The sequence below is a fragment of the Chenopodium album genome, chromosome 7 (assembly GCF_948465745.1).
Source record: "Chenopodium album chromosome 7, dcCheAlbu1.1, whole genome shotgun sequence".
Taxonomy (NCBI): Eukaryota; Viridiplantae; Streptophyta; class Magnoliopsida; order Caryophyllales; family Amaranthaceae; genus Chenopodium; species Chenopodium album.
The window spans coordinates 69,919,070-69,935,334 of NC_137840.1; the positions used below are offsets into that span (position 1 = coordinate 69,919,070).

Consider the following 16,265-nt stretch of genomic DNA (forward strand, 5'->3'; position numbering starts at 1 on the left):
CATTAGGCAATTCCAACTTGTAAGCTACCCTTCCTACCTTTTGGATGATTTTATATGGGCCAATGTATTTAGGGCTTAATTTCCCTCTTTTCCCGAACCTCATTACGCCCTTCAATGGAGATATCTTTAACAAGACTTTCTCACCTACTTCATGTTCCTCATCTCTTCTTTTCAAGCCTGCATAACTCTTCTGACGATCTTGTGCAGCCTTGATTTTCTCTCGGATCATTTTTACTTGTTTTACCGTTTCCTCGATCAATTCTGGCCCAAGCACAACAGTTTCACTTATGTCATTCCAACGGATCTATTCTGGCCCAAGCCCAAGCACAAACGGATCTATTCCTTTAATAATTGTGACGGGTCATAGGGATCCATAGAATTGCTCTCTCTCATACTAGTGAGTTCTCCATTGAAGCGCACTCAACGTTCTCCATTGAAGCGCAGTTGGCGTGAATATAGTTCTTGTATCCCCATTGAAGCAAATTCTGAGGTAAGTTGTTTGTATTTGTTATCATCATATGAAATATCCCTAAAATTATGAGATCGATAATTGAATCAAATATCCCTATAACTATGAATCAAATTTGGTTGCTAATGTTTTGCACAACACTTTAATGTTTGGATTTAACTATGAAATCAGAGCGCTTTTCAATGGTAGGACATAACCATGAAAATGGGGTTTTTCTCCCTGAGCCCAGCAAAATACGCAAGTAAGTCAATATACTTTAACCCACTTGAATTTTCATGAATTATTCTTTATTTTTAATCTTTATGAATATCTAAAATAAGAACTAAATAGTGAAATTTGCATATTGTTGTTAAATAACCTAATGCGATTATATGCCTTTTGATTGAATTTGCTAGAGAATTGCCTCAATTGGTTGGTGTATTGAAAGAAATGAAGGAAGGTTTAGATGTTGTTACTAGCAAAGTTCAAGCTTTGACTGCCAAGGTGAGTTCTTTTTGCATAATTTATTTTTTTATATACGTGCACGATTCTATGCAAACCGAGTTGAATATGTTTTGAGTTGTTTGAATTGCTCAACACATTGCGATTTTCTTGTAGAAAAGTGTAATTTTCTTCAATAGTAGCCAAAATTTTCCAATCGTGTATTGTGTGTTTGCCTGTTTGGAAGTAAAATTGTAAAAAGCATTTGCCGTTAGTTTTTAATTTTTATGGGTTAGATGTGGTTTTAGGAGGTGACATTATTTGCTCTCTTTGGTTGTACAAAATTTACCTGAAATGCCTTTTCCCAATCTTTGTACAAGGTGTCAAGGTTATTGTCTTTAATGTCTGGTTTTAATGTATTAGGTAAAGGCAAAACAATTTCCTACTGCAGATGGGGTAAGCTATCTCGAGGCAAAGCATCTGCTGCTTGTAAATTATTGTCAGTCACTTGTCTATTATCTTCTGCGCAAGGCAAAGGGATTGTCAATAGAGGGGCATCCTGTTGTCCGAAGTCTTGTAGAGATACGATTATTTTTGGAGAAGGTATGTCTGCCTATATATTTTCTCCCAGTCTAAAGATTTAAGAGATACCATTGGAGCTATTTGTGATTTTTATTTTTGGAATTTTTTCACAGATACGCCCTATAGACAAAAAGTGTGGATATCGAATTGACAGGCTAATAACATCTGCCTCAACCGATGGTGCGAAAGCGGATGTGACTGAAGAAGTTGGAGGTGCCACTCAGACGTCTGAGGATTTGTTAAAATGTCGTCCCAATCCAGACATGCTTGTCAGCAAAATTCCAGAGATGGATACTGATGTAAGTAGATATTGACATATTGTCAGCTTACCATGATGCCACCAGCAAATATTTCTCACTTATTAACTCTGTGAAAATAAAAGGAAATGATAATTTGCACCTGAACTTTCAGGATCATGGTGGTATCTACCGGCCTCCCAAAATTGCTCCTGTTACCATGGAAGACAAGAAGTCTAAGCTGGAGAGAGATGCTGAGAGAAAAACAAAGCACACTCTACGAAGAGTTAGACAAAGTGAATATGTTAAGAGTTTGGTGGATGATCTAGAGGGGAGACCTGAAGAGGTCAGATTTTCCATCGATTACTCGATGTGATTTATTGGTGTATATTGGGTACATTTTATGCTTATTGTTTTCTGTCTATCAACCACAGGTGAAAGATTCAATCGGAGCTGGATCTGAAAGTAGAGAACTTTCTAAATTCGCAGAGAAGTGGCAGAAACGTGAAGAGCAAGAAGAGGAGATTTTTAATCGTGCTCCCATTACAAAGGCAGAGAAAAAGAAAACTAAACAATTAATGAGATCCAATGGGTATCTATTATTCTGTTAAAAATTTAAACTTATGTTGATTTATCACTTCAATGATATCATAGCATATAACTTGTGCTGTTAATCCTGTTATTGAATTTGTTTTCTTTGATTTGTAGGTTGCAAGGTTTGACTAATGATTTCTATGATGAAATTAAAGGCTTAGAATTTGGAGATGACGGTGATGAGCAAAATACAACAGGTTTTGGTAGTGTTAGAAGCATGGGAAGAAAACATAAAAAGCAGAGGGTATGCATTAGTTACTGTGTATAATATATATCTAGCTTAGTTCCTTTTATTGATACATAAAAAATTCTTAGCACTTCTAATTGCAGCTGAAATGTGACTAGGCCTTTATGTGCTTGATACGTTCACAGCTTCACCATACATAGTAGTTATATTGGTTGATAAGGGAAGATATAGTTATTAAAAACATAAAATTGCAAGGTTGTTTGTTTAACAGAACAGTAGGGAGTACAACCTCATGGATAAATAAATCAGTGTCCACAATTTACATTAACTCACTAGGTGTGGAACTGCTTCTAGTGAACCAACAGAATACCAGCTTGGTTTTTTCACACTCATAAAGTCATAGATATTATCTTCTCTTCGGAAGCCCATTCTTCGAATTTGTTGATATATATGATGTATACATATATAAGATACTTATGGTGCCCTCTTCATATCTGAGGCTGTAATGATAGTATTATAAGTTGCAAGTAGCCATCAATATCTGATAGTGGAAATTACTAGTTTGCAAAACACAGCAAACACCAGCATTGCAGCTATCAATACTAATGCATGCTAAAAACATCAGAGGAAAGCAGAAACTAATACCTGTAAATGGGAAGTTAGTGATTCTAGAAAATACTGCAAAAGTATGGGATTTTGTGAGACTATGATTCATTGAACAATTGAAGCATTTAAATTCAGCCTTATACCTAAATGGCTGGTTTTATAGACTTGGTTTGTAGTAGGACAAAGTTAAAACTGATGATGTGGTTATTCTTCTTGTTCAGATAAGCAAGTATCATCTATTTGAACTCCCCTTCTCATCAGACTAAGGCCCCGTTCTCTACACCTTAATTTTATTGGTCTTCTGTTATATTTCTTCTTTAAAGTCACTTAAATTATTCTTATTGAAGTGAAATTATTTTTATTGAACTGAAATTATCTTTACAATTTTTACTAAACTGAAAGTGAAATTATTTTTACTAAATTGAAATCATATTTTTTAAGGTGAATAGAGCAGGGGCGCAGGGCCTTACTTTGATTGTAGAATGTCATGCAAACTTTCCATAAGAATATTTTCCATGTTGCATGATATGTTAATCCATATGCATTTTATCATTTCCACACATGCTAAATGATCTTTCTGTATGGAAATTGTACCCTTTTTTTTTTTACTCTGAATTGTTCATCTAGATTCTGATAGAGAAAGTTATCTTTGGGTTCTTCTCGAAGTTTTACACAAAAATTTGCAATTGCATCCTCCTTTTCAAACAACATTCTCGGTATTGTAGAATTAGACCCTCTACCTGTGTGTCTGCAACTTCATATTATATATTTGTCCTTTGAAAGTAAAATATGCTTATTGACCCTGTCAATTATAGAGGTTAGATGTTTTTTTCCTCCCGAACTTAGTTTTCGTTCATATCTTGTAATTACAATGGAACAACAACAAGCCTTCACTAATTGTATTAGCTATAAAGCAAATTAGCTAATACAGTCAGTGTAGGTTGTGCTTTTTTTTTTTTTTTTTTTGGGGGGGGGGGGTGTTCGTGCTGGTGAATGTAAATTAAAGGTTACAGACATGTAGTGAACAATCTTGGCATTTTTGAGATCATCAATTGTTAAAGTGTTGATGTATTTAAAATAATTATCTGTTACATACTACTAAGCGAAACTTAGGACACTTGGCAACATATTATTAAAAGTTGAACTGGTTCTAGTGTGCTTCTATATACTTGCTCTAGTTATATTGGTTGCTTTTCTTTGGTGGTATCTTGATGAACTCAGATACTTTTCTTTACAGTAACAATTTGCCATTCTCTGCAGAGGAAGTATTGACAAGTGACTTCTAATCACGGAGGGTGTACACTGGTACGACAGGGAAATCGTTCTGAACGTTGTTCACTGTTGTCAAAGTAATTTTAGTGCTGATTTGCTGTGCTTGAAAAGTTTGCGAGCTACACTAATGAAGGAAAGCTTTGAAATTGTACTTTTACACTCGTCAGTGGTGAAGCTGCTAGGAAATGCGTATGTATGTTCAGTGGAGAAACATATAATCTAGGGCTCTAGGCAAAATTTTGGACATTTCTATGTTTATTTTGCGCCAATATGGCCTTGCGTTGTTAAGCTATTTTAGGCTTCTGTTAGTGTTCAATACAATATGTAATGTTGTAAAAAATTTGATGAAAAATTCGTACTTTACAAATCTTTTCAGTAAATTGAAGTTCAACTCAAGTACTGTAAAATTTACAACTATGTAGTACAGGTACAAGACTAACAAGAGTAATTAATACCGAGTACGTAGTATTAATTTATTTGCGGTGTAGTGTTGAAACTGAAGACTGAACTGAACTCTTTTACTTCGCACTAGAAGTCGTGATTGTAGTTTTATCAAGTACGAAGTACAATTTTTGGAGCTTTTTTTGGGGTATTTGGTTAAGGAGGAATACATGGCTATTCGAGAAAAAAGATACTCAGGTGGTGGATGTCATTAGGAAAGCGTATTGTGGGTGAGTATGACAGGGCAAATGCTATCCTCCCTTCTGAGATTGCGAGTAGAAGTTTGGTGCCTCAAGCTTGGAGTCCACCATCTGTTGGACATTACAAAATCAACTCTGATGCTGTTATATTCAGAGATGATGCTATTGGATTGGGGGGGGGGGGGGGGGGGGGGGGGGGCATTGTTCGTGACTGTTGTGGGATGTTATGTTAGCTATCTGTTGCAGAATTAGTGGCAGATTTGAAGTAGATATAGCTGAAGCCATGGCAGCTAGACATAGCATTGGGGTTGCTGTAGAAGCTGGACTTTGTTTGTAAACTCACTCTTGAATCTGACTGTTTGAAGCTTGTCCACCATCACTCTTGAATCTGACTGTTTGAAGCTTGTCCACCATTTAAAGAATAAGAAAGTCGAGTGCTCCTATTTTGGTCGTGTGGTTGCTGATATACTCCATCTTGCAAAGGCCTGTACGTTTTTTGAAGTGTCCCATATTGGCAGGAAACGCAACGGTGCAGCCCACAAATTAGCTCAAATTAGCAAGAATTATGTTGAAATGAGAGTTTGGATTGAAGAAACCCCTGCTGATGTAAACTCTGTTATTGTTTTGGATTCTGTTATTGTTTAATACAATTTGAGCATTTTTCGTCAAAAAAAAAAAAATACAATTTTGAATTTGTGATTTGAGATTCTCTCTTTTTTATTTTTTGGTACCCTATTACAAACTTTTGTAACATTTTAATTGGAGGTAACTTTTTACATGAAATAGTATTAAATTAATCATTCATATATCAAAATTTTGATAATTGATGCTTGATCCAACAAGAATTTTAAAAAGAATCTGAAATCCTGTTGAAATCTTTCCCCAAAACTATAAGAATTGGAATTTACATGATGAGCTACCATTTACACTGGCTGATGGCAAATGACCAACACAATTATTTGTCATCTTTTTACCAAATCTACCTTAAAAAAACTATTCTCAATTCTTAATACACACTAGTAAAGTACTTGATTGGTGGGAATGGATTTTCATGCAAAATATCTACGAAATATTTATGGTTACAAATTTACAATCATTAACCATTTGAGAGAACCTCCTAATCTCCTATTGGATGGTAAGGGAGATTAACCTTGAAAACTCAAATTTGGAAGGAAAACTTTTGTATACACCCGGTTTTCAGTAATTTATTATACATCGGGTACACTTTTGTCAGATTTAGTGTCACTTTTGTCAAATTTAGTGTCACTTTTGTCAAATTTATCAATGAAGCATAAATAACTTTTATATATGTCAGGGTAACTTTTGTGCGTTTTAGTATAACTTTTGCACATTTTATTGTCACTTTATAACGGATGTTCGATAATTTACAGAACATCCGTTTTATTTAAAAGTTTGTCAATTGGGAAATAAGATTGATTATCATGGACAATGAGATGATACTTTGTCTACAAATTACACCGAATTCATTTTCATTACTACTAACACAATTTATAAAAAGCGTGTTCTCCGTTACAAGTTATAAAGACTACAAATTCATGGGTCAATAGACCTTAAAATTTGTTCAATTATTTAGTTATTGTGTAAGTGATTAACTAATAAATTACTAATCCATGGTCAATTATTTAGCTACCGTGTAAGTGATTAACTAATAAATTAATAATCCATGATCTGTGACCTTAAGTGAGTGCATATAACTCGTATGCTTTAGCTTTGTTTGTCTTATTAGCTCTATAAAATAGTGTATTTTACTACAACTACTATATAATGTCAATGACTCGATTTCTTTCTCCAAGAAAAGATACTAATACTTGGCTTGACTCAGCTCATTAATATCATATCCTACGAATCAATTTTATTTCCGAGTTTAAATTTACTTCGGGTTCAGGTCAAGTCAATTTTACAAGGTCTTTATCGCCTTGTCGGTCATAATTACAATTCGAAAGCTCATACCATGCACGAATCTGTTACACAAATTGGACCAAACCTACCATTCTAAAACAGCGGCATGCTTTCCCACCAATAACACGTATTGGCAACCAAGTTGACCCCTAAAAATTCCATATTTTGGCATGATAGTTGATACACTTGTTGATTAAGACAAGTATCTTGAAAAATCTCCAACCAAATAGTACAAAATTATTGTTCGAATAATACGATTGATTTGACAGCAGATTAATACTACCTCGTTACACATTATTTGCAACGATTTGACATAATGTACAGTGAAAAAATGTATAATTGTTGCAAATAATGTGTAAGGGAGGTAGTATATACTACTATGAACTTCAACAAATAATTACAAAATTCACAATATAAAGTTGAGATTAAAGTAGTATTAAACACAATTATTTCAAATTAAACTGCTTAAACTCGTGATTAAATCACTAAAAACTTGAGATGAAATTAGAAATTTACGCTTACAATTCAAAGTACTAACAGTTAGCAGAAATTGAGAGAGAAAACCTAGTTTCACGACGAAACAGTCTTGGCTTCCGATTTGGTTTTCGTCATCATCTTCCGAAACTCCTCGAAGCTAACATTACCATCACCATCAGAATCAACAGACTGAATCATCTTCTCACAATCTTCAACAGAACACCTCTCACCGAGTCGAGTCAAAACGAGGTGCAACTCAGTAGAAGAGATCAAATCATCACCATCTTGATCATACATCTTAAACGCATCATGAAGTTCCTGCGAACCAGACTCATCACCTTCAACTTTCTTCGAGCAGAAATCGGCGAATTCCTCGAGATTGATGAATCCATCACGATCGGAGTCCATTTCCTCCATCATTTGTTTAACTTCTTCCGGCGAGGTTTCCGATCCAAGTGCCTTCATGACGCCGATGAGTTCGTCGGCGGAGATTTTTCCGTCGCCATTGACGTCGAATTTGTCGAAGACTTTCTTGACCTCGGCGGTGTCGGAGAGGTAGACGGAGGAGAGAGAGTGGGAGGAAGAGGAGTTGCTCTTGTCTTCGTTAATGGCCGCCATTGTTGAGGTTTTGAGAGAGGAGAGAGAAAGTTAAAATGAGGAAGAAGAAGAAGTGAGGGGAATATAAATAGGAAGTGAAGTGAGGAGAGAGAAAGTGAAAAGAGGGGAAAGAGGTGCGTGAGAGAGAAGCACGAGTTTGCGATTTTGAGAAGACGCGTGGTATTAATATACGGAATTTACGCGGTTTCGCTTTCGTAATTTTAAAGCTGACTTTTTTAAAATTTAAAAATTATTATGATACTCAGTAATTTATTACAGTATTGGCAAAAACTAACAAATGTCCTGGATGGGGGTGTTGGATAAGCTAGCTAAAACTAGAGAGATTTAAAAATTGACATTAGTTACACAGATTGATGCGTAATTTTGTCATGCTTTCCCAAATTAATACTCAGTACAACTTTAGGTGTTATTTTTAATGCTTATCCAACGGCTCTGGACGTTTGTTAGTATGTATTTTATGTATTAAAAAAAAGGAGAATTTTAACTTTTGTTTTGGACAAGATTTGGTGCTATTACAGTGATTCTGTACAATTGTACGAGTATTACGGACTTTGATTTGGGTAATTTTAAATGATTAGCTAGAATGGATCTTGATTAGGAAAAAATATTCAGGAATCTTACCTAAAAAGACGATTGTAATGGAGCATTTAGATTATATTATCAATTGCTTTTAGATCATTTCCAAAATTAATATGACGAATTTAAAGTATTTGTTCATTTTACGTGTAAAAGAAACCAATCTGGTTAATTTCCGTTCAGTTCAGTTCCCAATTTCCTTTTCTTATAAACAATTCATTTCAGTTCAATTTAACTCAAATCAATTCAGTTAAGTTCAGAACAGGCCCTACAACCGGTTTGCATATGATATTTTGAAGGGGAAAAACTTGGTTTACCCATCAAGGTCTTTTGTTTAATTTTATACGAGTATCAAAGTGGCAAAAGTGGGTTAACTTTTGCGCCCATACATGGTTAATTGATTATCAATAGTTAGAATTTGTTATATACACCCGGATACCATACACCCAATTAACCTTAGCTTAGTTTTTGTTCTTCATTTGGTGATAAAATGAAAAACAATCATCAAAATGAGAACAAATACTCATGGATATACGACTATACGGTACACTTAGGGTGTATATAAAAAGCTCTCATCAACCGTGGGTCAATGTAGCAACCCTTATGGGTTTATGTAGTACGGAGTGAAAAAAGAATTCTCAATCAATAATTGATTAATACAAGTATTTAGAAGTGCGTATACCAAATTCCCAAATGATGTATACTTGTATCAGCCACGAAAATGCCATCGACCTGAACTAGTGGCCTAGTGGGGCTGTAATTTAGATTTTTAATTCCTTCCAAAAAAATCTGTTACAACTTACAAATAATTCATCAAACTGAACAGCAGTAAAGTACTACCAGTATTTCATACTGACTATATATATACAAAAATGTATCAGGATATTATATATTCAATGTTTCACAGAAGAAGAAAAAAGAGTCCGGCGAATAGACAATGTTCAAAATCTATGGCCGAGTCATAATTCGTTACGATTCCCCTTTTTTGTCAAGAGCTTTGCTAAAATACTGAGGTAAGTTGTAACAAACTAGTCCTAACATCAAAATTGCACTTCCAAGGACGAAGTATGAGCCCAAGCTTGAACTTTCAGGGAGATATGGCAATGGGAGGGAAAGAATATAAATGGAAATTGGCACTGCAAATTAAGAAGAAATCACTTGAGTAATGTTAAGTATGAAGTATAAATTTAAGAATCGAATTTGTGGCACTTGAGAGCAAAAAGACAACCTGATAACATAGTAACAAGTGAAGACACAACGGCGCTTGAAATTTTTAGTAGATTGAGGACTGATATGTTGAATGCTATGTTGCTGACCACATACAGAAGGGGTAGCAGCGGAGCTCCATCACATCCTGAAAGAAAAATCCATAGCATTCTAAATTATCTCAAATATACTAAACACTGTATTGGCTGTATTAGGTTCTGATGCAACCCCCCTCCCCCTTTACAAAAATTGTGCTGGCGTTTGTGCCTTGACGAGACCTCCTCTCAGTCTCTTATTAATCCAAAAAGAAAGAAGAACGTAAGCATTTGTTGGTTGTGAGCACAAAATGAAATTACAAGATCAGTCAGTCATAAAACAGAGAGTATTCTACAACGGAGAAGTACACAAACTTGAAAAATGGAATTTAATATAAGATTAGTCTGTTGAATCCTTGATTACTTTTATCAGGTCATTTATTCGTCTCTTTCACAATTCGGGGTTAGAGCAGTTTGCTCACAGCCCAGTTGCTTTACCCCAAAGTGAGTGCCTTACCTTCCTCTTTCCCCATCATCCAAGGATTGGAGTTTGCATAAATTTTTATTTATTTAAAAAGAAAAAAAAAAAAAAAAAAAAAGTAAATAAAGACAATTCCTTGCTTCCTTTATGTGGATACACACAAGGAATATCACATTACAGCCTCTATAAAGTGACTAAAGACTAAGTCAAGAATCTAGATGAACAAGAATTACTTCTTGAAAACTGTGAATGGTCACAACACACCTTTTTTTTTAATCAACCAATTCCATCGTTTCTTTCCTTCTACTTTAACTAATGTTGACTACCAGAACCCATGTTTAATTGTTTACACAGTAACTAGTTCAATAACCTCCAAATTAGATCGATGCTCGAAGGACAGGTATGATATTCTATTCAGTCAAGAGAAGTAGAGGACTTGCCTGTGTTATTGGCTCCAATGTTCAAAAAGCAACCAGCTCCACTTTTTAGATACTGAGGCAGTTGATCAAATGGTATACCTTTCAAATTTGATAACAATGGGAGCAAAACAAGAACAAAAAGAGCCTAGAATACCCAAATTTAAAACGAAATCGTCAATTTCTAATTTTTAAGAAAAGAATGTATAAGGCATGTAAAATTGTCCTATAATTTAACCATCTGTGAGATTCTGACAAAATTACCTGACAGCCAGATCCAAAGGAGTTAACAACAAATATGTCAAGAGACTTCTCCTGCATGATCAGAAAAAATTCTAAATATAAAGGAAAATAGACAAAAGAGCATTCAGATGTCTTCATCATCTGAACAAATAATTCAGGACAAGAGGAGTGTATGAAATCGTGATGACCAATAATACCTTGAGACGCGTTGCAGCATCAACAAATATAAATTCCTGATCACAAAAAATGTATTTTTAGTTTCAAGAACTATTATTGTCACACGTATGGACGTATCACGAGCTGTAGAAACTAACAAAATGAAAAAAGAAAATATGACCTTCAAGATAGATGCAGCAGCATGGAAAGCACCTGAAGCAATCATGAGAGCTGGCCATGCAAATGCAATTCCAGAAAGGACTTGGTGACCACCAGACCCACTGCCGCCCAAATAAAAAACAAGAAAAAATAAAAAGTAAATACAGGGATAAGTGACTGCAAATGGTCATTTAGGACACCTGACATACAAAATTGACATCAGTATTTCTTTCTCGCAAACATGAATTCTGCAGTGAAGCATACGAGAACTCATTCACAACTTCCACGATCAAACATACTTCTCAAATGCTAGCATTATAGTGTAAAAAAATATCTGTATTACTGGCAAGTTGCCTATCTATAGTTACTGGCACACAAAAGGCAAGAGTGCAGGACTTATTATTTTACTACATTCAATTACCTATGGAATTATGGAAGTTGTGTGTGTGTGCATACACCTTCAGGAGTGCTGTATGAGAAGTGCAAAGAGTCAAGTTCCAAAGGATAGCTTATTGAAAACAATTGTGGTGCATCAAATTAATTAGTTCATGATTGGAATTTTTGGAAATATAGTTGAGAGCTTGAACATGCCTAGAAACTGCAACGACGACACCAGCAGCAACGAGTAAGCAGCCAACTATTTGCATAAATGAATAACGCCTGCCCAAGATGATATAAGAGAGACACAGTTGCCACACCAGAAAAGTCTGTGAGAGGGCACAACATGAGGTAATATCAAAGATCAAATTCAGCTGAGTTTAAGGTCTTCTGTTGTTTAATACATTCAAAAGTTATGACAGGTAAATTTTGCATTAGATATAAAAAAAGCTCTGTTTCAGATCAGAATCACACTGGATAAACATATACCCTAGCTCTTAGCAAAAAGATACAAGTAATAGTTCAGTTATCAGTCCATAGACATTGCAATACAAATCTCAGTTTGGGGATCCAACACTGAAGTTATAGTGCACAGCGTCTATAGTGTCAAGGCTGTAGTAGCCAGTAATTTAAAGCTCTAAGATTTTAAGGCACAACCTCTGCTAAGCCCAAAATACAGATCTGTACCGTCAGCTGCGAGAATTCTGTATGGTTCCATACAGTATGAGTAGAGATAAGTAGGAAGTTACTATAGGTACAATACTTACTTTTGCCTCTTTAAGGGTCAGTAAACATGACTTCCATTAATAACAGCTCACAGAAGCACATATGCTAACTACTTTCATCTGATTACACGATAATTAATAAAATTAATCTACTCGGTATAAATTTATTGATGGCAGCAGTTTGCAAAGCTTGTTAAGTCATAGAGGAATAATAATTTAGTACGAGAACAAAGCCATAACCATATAAATCATAGTAGTACAATCATGAAACCAAACATCTACTTCACTTGCAACTTACTCAATTTACCTGATGCAGAATTGGTATCACTGGGCCAGGAATCATGGCTGCAGGAAAAAAATGGTACTGGTATAAGAAAAATGGTGACTAAGGAAAGACCTTGGGCAGGCAGCTAATCTAGCCTTGTGTACACATAACCACAGACGGAACCAGAGGGCAAAGACTGGGAGGGAGTGGACCATGTTTGCTTTTTACGAAGTTAATCTAACTAATTGAACACAATACAAAGGAGTGAATGGCATTCTAGATTGCAGTTTCCAATAGACATACTGAGAAACAAGAACAAGATGAATAAGGTGAAATACTATATATATTGAATATTTTACTATCCCTTTGCCACAAAATGCTTCTAAAGAGGTTTCCACCTATAGCAGATTAGAGAGCAATGAAGTCAAAACCATAAAGTGATGCAGCCTTATCCTGGTTGCAAGGAGGTTGTTTCAAATGGAACGCAACATTAGAAATTAAGGAACATCGGTAACTGATTCTCATACAAACCCATGAAAACTACCATTCATTACAAGTATCTAGTGAACAAGTCAATCAGTCAGCTGTACCTGCAGATGCCATGCCACCAGCAAGACCAAGTGCTTCAAGAAGACCAATGAGCACAAAACGAGATTTCGGAATAGCTAGCATTTCATCAGTCACTATGCCTGCACGGTGTCGTATGAACAATATAGCAAAGTAAATAGCCACATACCTGTGTTGCATAAATCAGAAATTCAGAACCTCTTGTAAGACCTTACTACTTACAAGTTACAATCGCACTCAATCACAATACACAAGAAACAACATTCATAACAAAAACAATCTTTAGAGTCGTTCATTTATCACAATTAATGTCGCGTGGATGTCAACTAGCTTAATTGATTAATGTCGTGGCCACGTGGGGGCAACCCCCTTAATCCCGTCTACATCATAACCTTTGTGACTTTAGGCACCCTTCTCTATACTGCTATACACCATATATAACAATGCCAAAATCAGCAAGGGCCTGTTCTGTTCCGTTGAAATTCAGTTCAGTTCAGTTCAGTTCAGTTCGGTTCAGCTCAGCTCTTAATTTATGTCTAATGATATTGCTAATGATATAAAGCCAAATTTCATTCTTTTAAGCTCTTGTTACAACGACAACAACAACAACAACAACAACAATAATAATAATAATAATAATAATAATAATAATAATAATAATAATAATAATAATAATAATAATAATAATAATAATAATAATAATAATAATAATAATAATAATAATAATAATAATAATAATAATAATAATAATAATAATAATAATAATAATAATAATAATAATAATAATAATAATAATAATAATAATAATAATAATAATAATAATAATAATAATGATAATAATTGAAATAATAATACTAATAATAATAATCAATAAATAATAATAATCATCAATAAATAATAATAATAATAATAAATAGTATATGTGTTTAAAATATTTAGAGGTTTCAAGTTTTTAATATATTTTCCAAACATTTTATAATATATTTTCCATACATTTTATAATTATAATTATATAGTATATTTTTCGTAAATATTTTAATATGTACATTTGTATATACACATATGTATAGTAATAAATAATCAATAAATAATCAAAGATCACTAATCCGTAGTTAAAAATCACTAATTAATAAGTTCAGTTCAGCTCAGCTCTATCATTAAATTAAAGTTCATGATCAGCGATCACCATAAATACTAAACTCATCAAAAGTATTGAAAACATAAAAATCAGTAAAAATGACAATTAATTAAGTCTAAAAAATTAGCGATTACCCATAATCCAAAAGAACGCAAATAAAGCAGGGTTGCAAAGAAAGTTACCCAAAAGTGATGAATTGAGCCAAGAAAAAGGGGTAATTCTGAAGAGGAACAAGAGCAAGCTTGTAAAAAACCCTGTTAGAAACCGCTAAAATGGCGGTAACAATTGCCCAGAAAACAATTGATTTTGTACTGCTAGTATTTGAAGAAGAAGATACAGGCTTACTAGAAGAAGCATTGACTCTAAATTTGAACTGGGTATTTGAGAAAGAAGGTGAAAAGGGGGGTTTAATTGGGGGACGATTTCTGAGAAGATGGTGATTTCGGGGGTGAGAGAAAGTGGGCATTTTGATGGAAGATGGGGTTATGGAGGAGAGAGAAAGTGAGTTCTGGGGAGGTGTTGTAATGGAGGAGAGTTTATAGTGATGGAAGAAGTGTAATGATAGCGCCATTGAAATTGGTAAGAGTATGGTTTCAGACTTTCAGGAAGGAAGAGTGGGGAAAGTTGTTTTGCTTACAATGTGCTGTGCTGTGCTGTGCTGTGGCCTGTGCTCCTGTTTCATTAGAAGGTATCGATCCATTAACAAAAAGTCATGCGACATCTATAAAAAAAAATGGAAAAAAACTGAATCATCAATCAATCAATCAATCATCAATAACTTATACTAAAGGCGAAACCAGGAATGACACTTGTCATTTCCAGGTTAAAAATTTTCCCGCCTTTTTTTTTTCCTTTCCTTTTTAATTTTTTTACCATATTTTAATGACATCTATATATTTTATAACTTATAATAATAGTCATTTCCATTTTGACAACATATTTAATCCAATATTACTCAATTAAAATTTTTACATATATACTAGGAAAATTTTAATTACAAAAATACTAACATAGCTTTAAAAAAATAAGCTATTGGAATATATTGTTTTCCAAGATTATTATAATATTATCAATATCAATTTTAAAGAAAAATCATATTGGTAGCATACTTTTTACGGAGTATTAATCTTAAAACTATACATAACGTTTATAAGAACAAAATAATTTTGTTATAGTATACTTCATACATAACATATATTGGAAAATTAAATCTAATTGTTCTAATTATTAGCAAACTAAAATATATTTAAAAAGTTGATTACGGAATACTAATTATCCTAAAGTAAAATGAACTCAAATAAAATTTCATATTATGCCGATCAAAGTGTGTCAAAAATTTAAGGACAAATGTATATATGAGTTCGTATATGGGTACTAACCTAATTACCTAAGCTAATAATTTAATTTTCTTATATAAAACGTTAAATCTTCTAAGTTTCTATTACTATATATATTTTTTTATACAATCCAATTCAATAATCTTTATATTTAATTTAAGTTATTTTGTTACAAATAAATTTTTTGGATAAATTATTGTTGAATTAACACCATATTTATTTATTGTAAAATTTAATTATGACCGTGCATGGCACGGGAATTAACCTAGTTACATTATATTAAAGGCGAAACTTAGAGAACACTTGGCAAAATATTATACTTGTAAAAAGTTTTCCCTCCAAAACCACTTACTAAAAAAACTTATTGTAATTAAATTATGACTTTTAGTTTGTATAATAAAATCTAAATAAATGTCCTTAAATATCAAATTGCCCATTATAACTATTACATGTATAATTAATTTCTTTCACAATATTTCATACTTTGTACTACTAATTCTATTTATAATATTTATATCTACATTATTTTTGGTAAAATTTATTGTCATTAGAATTATTTAA

General features: G+C 33.6%; 2 protein-coding genes and 1 pseudogene across 2 annotated transcripts; 1 reads left to right on the forward strand and 2 right to left on the reverse strand.

The window, feature by feature from the left end:
• The first annotated feature begins 400 nt into the window (after positions 1 to 400).
• On the forward strand, positions 401 to 4,762 carry LOC145638266 (uncharacterized). The gene is made up of 9 exons (XM_081689230.1): positions 401 to 490; positions 641 to 710; positions 865 to 952; positions 1,313 to 1,492; positions 1,585 to 1,770; positions 1,883 to 2,053; positions 2,142 to 2,299; positions 2,416 to 2,545; positions 4,355 to 4,762. The coding sequence occupies exons 2-9, from the start codon at positions 652 to 654 to the stop codon at positions 4,364 to 4,366; spliced, it is 984 nt and encodes a 327-aa protein (XP_081545356.1). The 5' UTR covers positions 401 to 490; positions 641 to 651; the 3' UTR covers positions 4,367 to 4,762.
• Positions 4,763 to 7,312: 2,550 nt separating this feature from the next.
• LOC145638267 (calcium-binding allergen Ole e 8 pseudogene) lies at positions 7,313 to 8,146 on the reverse strand (annotated as a pseudogene).
• A 1,153-nt stretch (positions 8,147 to 9,299) lies between these two features.
• LOC145638268 (protein CLT2, chloroplastic-like) lies at positions 9,300 to 15,030 on the reverse strand. The gene is made up of 10 exons (XM_081689231.1): positions 14,550 to 15,030; positions 13,253 to 13,398; positions 12,705 to 12,742; positions 11,886 to 12,001; positions 11,317 to 11,416; positions 11,177 to 11,212; positions 11,001 to 11,051; positions 10,761 to 10,884; positions 9,827 to 9,952; positions 9,300 to 9,734 (listed from the first exon to the last, which is right to left on the reverse strand). The coding sequence occupies exons 1-10, from the start codon at positions 14,936 to 14,938 to the stop codon at positions 9,568 to 9,570; spliced, it is 1,293 nt and encodes a 430-aa protein (XP_081545357.1). The 5' UTR covers positions 14,939 to 15,030; the 3' UTR covers positions 9,300 to 9,567.
• Positions 15,031 to 16,265: the final 1,235 nt, after the last annotated feature.

Bases quoted from the DNA above. Each gene is read 5' to 3' on its own strand.
- LOC145638268 (XM_081689231.1), bottom strand. From the start codon at position 14,938: ATGGCGCTATCATTACACTTCTTCCATCACTATAAACTCTCCTCCATT. The intron at 11,417-11,885 runs GCATGTTCAAGC...TTTGGGCGGCAG, and splicing joins GTCGTCGTTGCAGTTTCTAG to TGGGTCTGGTGGTCACCAAG. The intron at 10,885-11,000 runs GTAATTTTGTCA...TGGGTATTCTAG, and splicing joins CCTTTGGATCTGGCTGTCAG to GCTCTTTTTGTTCTTGTTTT.
- LOC145638266 (XM_081689230.1), top strand. From the start codon at position 652: ATGGTAGGACATAACCATGAAAATGGGGTTTTTCTCCCTGAGCCCAGC. The intron at 2,054-2,141 runs GTCAGATTTTCC...TATCAACCACAG, and splicing joins TAGAGGGGAGACCTGAAGAG to GTGAAAGATTCAATCGGAGC. The intron at 2,300-2,415 runs GTATCTATTATT...TTTGATTTGTAG, and splicing joins CAATTAATGAGATCCAATGG to GTTGCAAGGTTTGACTAATG.